At 36.9% G+C, this 9,676-nt stretch overlaps 2 protein-coding genes across 2 annotated transcripts; one reads left to right on the forward strand and one right to left on the reverse strand.

The window, feature by feature from the left end:
• Positions 1–305: 305 nt before the first annotated feature.
• On the reverse strand, positions 306–2,943 carry ly97.3 (lymphocyte antigen 97, tandem duplicate 3). The gene is made up of 4 exons (XM_023283007.3): positions 2,836–2,943; positions 2,365–2,434; positions 1,609–1,731; positions 306–607 (listed from the first exon to the last, which is right to left on the reverse strand). Exons 1-4 carry the CDS (start codon positions 2,926–2,928, stop codon positions 501–503), a joined length of 393 nt encoding a protein of 130 aa, XP_023138775.3. The 5' UTR covers positions 2,929–2,943; the 3' UTR covers positions 306–500.
• A 1,099-nt stretch (positions 2,944–4,042) lies between these two features.
• On the forward strand, positions 4,043–7,153 carry LOC111576981 (gamma-crystallin N-A-like). Its single transcript, XM_023283006.3, has 4 exons — positions 4,043–4,171; positions 4,414–4,662; positions 5,168–5,313; positions 6,817–7,153. The coding sequence occupies exons 1-4, from the start codon at positions 4,151–4,153 to the stop codon at positions 6,950–6,952; spliced, it is 552 nt and encodes a 183-aa protein (XP_023138774.2). The 5' UTR covers positions 4,043–4,150; the 3' UTR covers positions 6,953–7,153.
• Positions 7,154–9,676: the final 2,523 nt, after the last annotated feature.

A 9,676-nucleotide genomic window follows, 5' to 3' on the forward strand; every position in this document is an offset into this window, starting at 1 on the left:
CTGCAAAGATGTCTTGTTTTTATTCAGGAAGCAGTTGTACACATTATTTTAAAGCTCGTGAGACTTGTATATAAATTGAAGTATTTAAATATTAAACTTAAAGCTACCTGAAAGACCTTTTAGGACACATGGTAATAAAACAACTTTCTCTATATGAAAATCTGGATGATACTTTCTAACTCCTATCTGACCATAAATCCTCCGATTCCTAATATTTTTATGCTCATAGTAAACTGACTTTACTTACAGGATGCAGCTGTTAAAATTGAATAAGAAGCGCAAAAGATTTTTATCCAGACTCATGCTCTTTTTCAAGCTGTTTTATTTGTCAGGGCAAGGGAATTACAGAGTAGAGTTTTCTAAAAATAGCTGCTTGTATGCATTCACACCTGGGAGGCAGCTTGCAGCAGCTGCAGTCTGCAGGAGTCGCTGGGGGTTAAGTGTCTTGCTCGAACTCCACTGCAGTACACGGTAATTTTCTTTGATATCGATAGTGAATTTTATAAGGTGTTGCACATGTCTTCACTACAGCACTTGATATCAATGTAGGCATTCATCTTCAGTATTTCGCAGTCTTCCAAAGCCATGCATTTCTGGTAATGTCCATCTAGGAAAGGGAAATATTAAGGTTGAAATATGCACATCACTTTAGTACAGACAATGTTGTCTTACTCTGAAAAATAAAGGTCTTTCAATGGTTCTTCGAAGCACCATCACCAACTGAAGAGCCTCTTTATTTAAGGGATGATCCTTCATCTAATTTACATAATTTGTGTGGCTCTTTAAATACAAAATGTTCATTTGATGGCAGGTAGTAGCATAAAATTAGAGCTGCAACTATTGATTCTCTTCATTATAGGCTAATCATTTGGTCTATAAAACAGTGAGAAATCCTGATCACACTTTTTCAGATCACAAACTGGCATTTTGTGATAAGTTGTTCTGTCTGACCAACAATCCAGAATCCAAAATGTTAAATGTAGCTCAATGGAAATGCTACAAATTCTTACATTTGATCTTTTTGTGATTAACAAGTCCTATGATTTTAAAAGAGAAGAAAATTATTTCAGAAATGTTCCTTTAGACTGTAAAAAAAAATCCATTTTAAAAACTTTTTCTTTTACAGATTTTCCTAGTTTTGTTCAATTACAGATAACTAATAAATAACTCATGAAATCCCAAAAAAGGGTATTTATTTAGACATTGACTATAAAAATAAATTAATAAAAAAATCCTACATATATCTATATCAAATACCAAAAAAGTCTGTATTTTACAAATAATTAATTCTATTTTACTGTGTTTAAATGAGGCAAAAATATCTGAATTTTACAGATATTTTACAAGCATTTTATTCACAAGCATTTGACAGTTTGAGTCATCTGACAAGCTATCTGACCTGCTATATAAAAGTCAAATCGTATTTCATATTTAACTTCGTTGTGGCCATTGTATTGATAGAACTGTATTCCTTCTTTAAGATAAGATTCACAGAAATAGCATATATAATACAATGTTTAGTCTTTGTTGTGGTGTATGTACTTTCATTCCTGAGTTATTGTGGTAACGAGAGAACTGTTTAATACTGTAGTATTCAGAAAAACTCACATGGCTTTCTGAGGAAGTTGGCAGCAGCACAGCCATCCTTCCCGGGTTTACATGTCTCTACAACCAGCTCACAGTCTCCTCCTGCCTTTTTTGGAACACAGCGGTGGCAGTTCAAAGCTTCACCTGAGAGCAAAAACATAAAAGGGCAAGCAAATGTTGTTGGTAAATAAATTCTCTCATAATGTGATCAATATTACAATACACCCTGGGATCAAACAAACACAGGAATAGTCATACAGGATGACACTGTCTTCTGTAAGTCTATTGCTTTTTCCTTTCTTTTTATAGATACACTACCATTCAAAAGTTTGAGGTCACTTAGAAATGTCCTTATTTTTGAAAGAAAAGCAGTTTTTTCCAATGAAGATAACATTAAATAAATCAGAAATACAGTCTAGACATTGTTAATGTGGTAAATGACTAGAGGAACATTTCCAGCAACCATCACTCCTGTGCTCTAATGCTACATCATGTTAGCTAATGGTGTTGAAAGGCTAATTGATGATTAGGAAACCTTTGTGCAATTATGTTAGCACATGAATAAAAGTGGGAATTTTAATGGCAAACATGAAATTGTCTGGGTGACCCCGAACTTTTGAACGGTAGTGTATGACTCCTACAATATGTTTTAAAATGAAAAGAACTGCATCCAAGCCCATGCCAGTTTGACTGAGCACATAAAAGAGAAAGCAGATCTCTCTGTTGCACAGCAGCAGACATAGTGTTGATACAGTGGAGAATCAGTGACAGACTCACCGGCTGTAAATAGCAGGGCAACAGTTAAAGCCAAGACCAACAACTTCATTGTTCTGTTCAGCATTGGCACCTGCATGAGATAGAGCACAGATCTGATAACATGCACAGAGCTTTCAAAACTCCAGATTTCAGTATTGCAGGTCCATGTAAATTGGAGTTTCAAAATGGGTGCAGACTAGTCCCACTGAGTACTGCTTCATGGTGAGATATGATTCAGTAAAGTCTTTTTCGAGGTAACTAGCTCATGATTTTAAGGACCTGATTTTACTGGTAAAGCATAGATTACTGTGTCAGCATGCATGTGTGCTCATGCACAACAATGCAACAAATTCATAACAAAAAATAATTCAACCTAATATGGATTACACAAACATTGATGTTAAAGTGTATTTCCAAAGGGTGCTGACGAGCTTAACTGTGTAAAATAAGATAACTATACTTATCCAAAAGCAGTCCTCTGTGTGTAAGTACCTTGCTGATTTGTCTGCCTCCGTTTCTGTCGATGACTGAGATGTGCTCATTAGCTCTCTCTCTTTTATTCCCTTTCAGGCTTTGTCCTGTCATGGCAACGCCCCATTAAGAGTAGTATCTCTGTTAAGTCTATTTACTTAGCACCTCACTTGCCCTAGGTACACTGTGTTCAGGGTTTACAGTTTCCCAATGCTCAAATTCATCTATTATGCAAGAGCTGTCCACCCTTCTTGCAAATAATCATTTATGCATTTGTCACAGACTCAAATAAAGGCTTAAAATAGTTGGTTTTATAACTTAAAAGAACAAGACGGTATTAGTTGAAAGTACAGTTTGCTTTAGTGTGTAGATGGTGTCTGACCCATATCAGGTGTAATACCGTTCACTCAGTGCTCTCCAGCCAACACTGACACCAGATATGAACTGACTGAGATCAAAGCATGAACCCTGAATTGACTTGAACTTGCACTTTACACAAATCTTATGAAAGACAAGAAAGGAAAGGCAGAGACCCACATGTAGTCAAACATTTAAAGTAAAATGTTGCCACAAATCACAAATTCCATTGCTGTTGTGAGAAAACTGAACACACAGAAGAGGCTAAATGATGAACATTTGGTGTGACATTTTTACACATGGTGCACATTTGTGACCACTGTTTCACATGGCTTATGTCATGCAGTACATTCACAGCCTGTTTTGTAACCTGGCCCACATTAAATCTGGTGCAACTGAGATCCTTCTCCCAGGTTTTCATGGATCCAGGTCTAAATTCATCCAGGGATCCTCTCTTGATCAGCAACAGAGAAACAACAGGGTCCCAAAAGAAAAGCCAGAGTTCTATCTGCTTTAATGTAAGATGTTTGGGCAACCCTGCTCACCCTGCTGCTATTAAATCTCAGGTATGGAGACCTATCAGGACCACACCTCATTGTTGCTACTTGTCACGTCCTTTTAGCTCTCTTTTAACTTTTCCTCTTAGTGTTTGTTTTCCTCCTCATCTTCCCTCATCTGGACACAACCCAAATATTACTCTGCAACCCCGAACTCAGTGCAACATTAGTCTCAAAGCTCAATCAAAGCAAAATCTCTCTCACTCTGTTGTTTCAACCTCCTGAGCCAAACTCCGATATCAGCAGTGGCACATGTAAGGGAAACTGTCCATGTGGCAAAATGTCTAAACCCCTTATTGTTGTGCTTTTGTTGTCTCTGCCTCGCGATACCACCTCACTCTGTGTCAGCCATATATATCTGGGATTCCAAATTTTTCCACTCTTATACTGTGTGAGTAGTTTGGAACAGCTCACATTGGAAAATGTCTCAGTACTCAGGAAAGGTGAGTACCACAACAAGAATGCAGCCACAGTAGACCTAAACCTACGTAGGTTTCACCAGAAATGCGTAAATTCCACAGACATTAACCTTAATGACATGTCCAGCTTTCTGTTCTATTTCCTTCTTATTTCTTTAATACACATTTTAGATTGTTTCTTACTGTCTACTGCTTGCCCGAAGAAAAAAAACATTTTGGCATCGGTTTTCAGTGTATGAATAAAATATTTTGTGTGGTGAAAACAGATTGTGTTCTATGAGGGAAAATGTTTCACTGGGAGGAAGCTGGAGATCTGCAGCAACTGCGATAACTTCCAGGACCGAGGCTTCATGAACAGGGTCAACTCTATCCGTGTGGAAAGTGGGGCCTTCATCTGCTTTGACCACCCAGACTTCAAGGGCCAACAGTACATTCTGGAACATGGCGAGTACCCTGAATTCCAGCGCTGGAATGCCCACAACGATCACATGGGCTCCTGCAAACCAATCAGGATGGTAAGAGTGTGTGTGTGTGTGTGTGTGTGTGTGTGTGTGTGTGTGTGTGTGTGTGTGTGTGTGTGTGTGTGTGTGTGTGTGTGTGTGTGTGTGTGTGTGTGTGTGTGTGTGTGTGTGTGTGTGTGTGTGTGTGTGTGTATGTGTGTGTGTGTGTGAGAGACCCCAGGGACAGACAGCCTTGGCAGACTGGCATATGTGTGACCTCATTTGTGCACATCTGTTTGTCATGCAAATCAAAGTCAGAATACACATTTTGTGTAGCTTACATACTTAGAATGTCAGCTTAAAGAAATCCACTGCACTACTGCTCTTCAGACACCGGCTTCAGTCTATACATATCGTCCTCCACAGGCATGTAGGCTTTACATTTCTATAGGTCGAAGTGTTTGCACACACAATACAGCCTCTGTCACATAAAGGAGAGAAGCCTTGGTCGTTTGCACAGCGGTGAAGTTGAACATTGTTGCTATGACTCAGCGAGTGCGAATGTCATTATCCTCCCCAGCACGGAGAGCACTACAGGATGGAGCTGTTCGAGGGAGACAACTTCTCTGGCCAGTGTGTGGAGCTGTGTGACGACTGTCCATTCCTGCAAGCACAAGGCCTGACTAAGAACTGTATCAACTCCATCAAGGTTTATGGAGATGGAGGGTATGTATCTCTATGGCCTTAGATAGAGTTTGATGTGAGCACATAATTCTGTTCAACATGTGCTGAAATATTTTCAGTTCAGTGATAAATTGCACTTTTGTGAAATTTGTGTGATCTGTGCGAGTCGGTACAGGTTTGATCACTGAAATCCCATAGAGCAGGTTTCTCTCTTTTCACCCATGTAGTTTAACTTGTCAAAATGTGACATAGCCAGCTGTGTGGACAAACGAACATTATCTTACAGCTCTAAGACATCATTGTCATGTACTTGGAGTAGAAAGCAGATAGGAAGTATGAAGAGAAAGATGAAGGACTACATGCAAGGGAGGGCCAGCTAGATTTAGACCAGGGCTGTTATGGTTTCAAAGCCATCATCTTAAATCTAGCACTGAAAATTTTTTTAAAAATTTAAAATTTACAGCAACATGTATTTCCAGAAAATGTAGTCTCACTACTTTGGATTATTAAACACACTGTCAACAGTTTCAATGGGGACTATTTTGTCACTAGAAAGTAATTCTGTTAAAAAGTGTTTATGGTGAGAGAAAAATATATATATATATATATATTTCAAATTGTAAAAAGTATTTTAACAGATATTACATGTACACAGAGACATTTTTACATACAAACAAGCAGAAGATCACTTTAAAAATATATGTAAGATAGATATACAGTAAGATAAAGGAAAAGGTTGTAACCACAAAATGGCTTCTATTGAATTCTGACATAAGATTACTGCCACAAACAAAACTGAAAAATCTTCATGGTGGAATGGTCTGGGGTATTAAGGCACTGACTATGAACTGCAGTGTCCTCATGTTCAGGTCCAGCAGAGGGCCTTCATTGCAGACAATCTTGCATGTACACTACAGTTCAAAAGTTTGGGGTCACCCAGGCGATTTCATGTTTTCCATGAAAACTGATACTTTTATTCATGTGCTAACATAACTGTACAAGGGTTTTCTAATCATCAATTAGCCTTTCAACACCATTAGCTAACACAATGTAGCATTAGAACACAGGAGTGATGGTTGCTGGAAACGTTCCTCTGTACCCCTATGGAGATATTCTATTAAATATCAGTTGTTTCCAGCTAGAATAGTCATTTACCACATGAACAATGTCTAGACTGTATTTCTGATTAATTTAATGTTATCTTGATTGATTAAAAAAAAGTCTTTCTTTCAAAAATAATGACATTTCTAAGTGAATCCAAACTTTTGAACTGTAGTGCATGTCTTGCTCTCATATAATTTCCTGACATCTCTCTACTGTCACTACTTTACTAAACACATAGCATTCCCAACAATTTATTACAATTTCAAAAAAAATGTTTCAAAGCTGGGTATCTTAAACCATATGGATTAAAAAAACCCTAACACTACATAAGCCAATTCAGATAGAATATTGTCTGAAAAAGACATCACTTTGACCTTATACTGATGACTTCCAGTAAGGGTTCCACATAAAAAGTCTGTAATGCATTTTTTTTTCAAACAGCTGGGTGTTGTATGAAGAGCCTAACTACCGCGGCCGCATGTACATCGTGGAGAGAGGAAACTACTGTACCCACATGGAGTGGCAGGCGGAGAACCCTAACATCCAGTCTGTTCGCAGGGTGGCAAACTACTTTTAAAAGCACCTCACTATCTTTGGCAATATGACGGCAGGAGAAAGCTCAACCACTGTGGAAAGACACTCCACACTGTCAAGTCATGTTACACTGTGTCTGTGTGGCTGTAGAATAATAAAAGATGAAGAAAATGTTGCTTGTTGTTTTATTTTTGTACTGAATTATTCAAAGGCTGAAATAAACTAGTGATCATATGATCCTCAATCCTATTTTCATTTATTTATTTTCCCTCCCTTTGTGCTCACCCTGTGTTCAACTCCCAACTTTACCCTCACATTTTATAGTAGAATTAGCTACAAACTATGATTCATGTAATTGCTGTCTAATATACACCGCATCTATTAAACCCATAAGTGCAGCTCTGTTCCCCATGCTAATGAATTCATGATCAAGTTACATGAGATATTCTGAATAGCACAAAATAATAGATGTAAAACTCATTAACTGGTTTTCATAATCTACAAAAAAAAAGAGCTCCAAATCAAAGGCCCAGTCTTTTGACATCCATCCACGTAAATGTTTCACAGTCAGTAGTAAACAATAAAATTGTGTTTCTTCCAGACAAATATGGTATATAAATCACGACTGAAGGGGAGATATTGCACAGCTCAACAGAGTAGCTCCACTTGCCCTGGGGAGCTCTGCTACCACCTAGTGTTATTTATCTGTACTACTGTTAGGTTCTACTGATGCTCACCTTAAGGTTGTCAAATCACAATGAGGATTTTTTGACAGAAACACGCATACACACAAAAAAACATCTGAGACATGCTTTTTATGTTTTGGATACTTAGAATTAAAATACAATAGCAGAAACATAAATTGTCAATCTAAATTCAGGTTGTCCATGTTTCTATCTAGTCTTTATATTATAACTCACATAACATCCATCTATTAGCTATACACCGCATAGTCCTCATCAGGGTCATGGGAGGCTGGAGTCTATCCCAGCTGACTTAGGGTGAAGGCAGGAGACACCTGGACAGGTCACCAGTCTATCACAGAGCTACACATAGAGACAAACAAGCACACTCACATTCACACCTATGGACAATTTAGAATCACCAATTAACCTCAGTATGTTTTTGGACTGTGGGAGAAGGCTGGGGTACTTGGAGAAAACCCATGAGAACATACAAACTCCAAGCAGAAAGACCCCAGGCCCAGGCCGGGACACAAACCGGGGATTTTCTAGCCGCAAGGTGACAGTGCTAACCACCGAGCCACTGACACACATAATAATGTGGCTTTTTTGTATATGCTGTAAAATGCAGGACAAGAGGTGATACCTTGGTTAAAGTTGTATTTGACAGTGTGTGGAACACTATGAGCTCATAGATTTGTACCACTGCATCAGTGCCCACCTGCTCCTCGAGGAATGTCACACGTGGGTCGTGGCTGTTGGACATTTAATGAGCACTCGTGCTTTCTCTTCCAACTGTCATGACAACAGAACATCTGTCTTTACAAGGTTTCGCTCATGGCCTCTATTGAGTTACAGGGTCAATACAGGATAGCTTAATGAGGAAATGCTTTGTCTTGAGTTACACTCAACGGCACTAGTTTAAGGCCGATTACCTGCAGCTAACCCTATTCCTAGGCCATTTGCTGCATGAATTGGCTGAGTGTCACCAACATACCATTAGCCTGGTTGTCAGAGGGACCTGTTAGAGGTCTGAATGGAACTTTAACAATGTCATTGTTGATTGTTGGTGATGATAGAGTTTATTATTGTGCACAGTTTTGAAAAACTACGTCTTATATGCTAGGAAGCAAACAAGGTGATGCATTATTTTATTATTTATTTCATTAAAAAGGGACTATTCTGTCATTAATACACAAATTTGCTCCAAAGGAGGCATTTCTTCTTATGAAAGAGAACCAATTAGTCTGAAAAAAAGAACCTGAACTTTAACTTTTCTAAAAGCACACTATGCACATGAATAAAAGTATGAGTTTTCTTGGAAAATCTGAAATTGCCTGGGTGACCCCAAACTTTTGAACAGTAGTGTGCTTCTACAAGTGTCATGTCTTCTGTGTGGGAGATGTAATGAGTGGACGGGCTGACCAATCATTTGACATAAAACACTTTTGTAAGTAATAATGATCATCTATCTATCTATCTATCTATCTATCTATCTATCTATCTATCTATCTATCTATCTATCTATATATATATATATATATACATATATAAATATACATATATACATATATACATATATACATATATATACACATATATATACACACACACACACATATATGTATATATATATGTATATATATATATATATATATACATATATAAATATACATATATATACATATATATATACATATATATATACACATATATATACACACACACACACACACATATATGTATATATATATGTATATATATATGTATATATATATATATGTATATATATATATATGTATATATATATATATATATATATATATATATGTATATATATATATATATATATATATATATATATATATATATATGTATATATATACATATATATATATATATATATATATATATATATATATATATATATATATATATATATATATATATATATATATATATATATATATATATATAAAGAATGCACTGTTAGGGAACTGGGAAAGATTCTTGTCACACACCTCCTGCTTTGTGACAACAATAAAAGGCTTAGTGATGCCTTATATTGTAAGCGCCATAATTTG

This window comes from Amphiprion ocellaris, chromosome 10 (genome assembly GCF_022539595.1).
Source record: "Amphiprion ocellaris isolate individual 3 ecotype Okinawa chromosome 10, ASM2253959v1, whole genome shotgun sequence".
NCBI classification, from domain to species: domain Eukaryota; kingdom Metazoa; phylum Chordata; class Actinopteri; family Pomacentridae; genus Amphiprion; species Amphiprion ocellaris.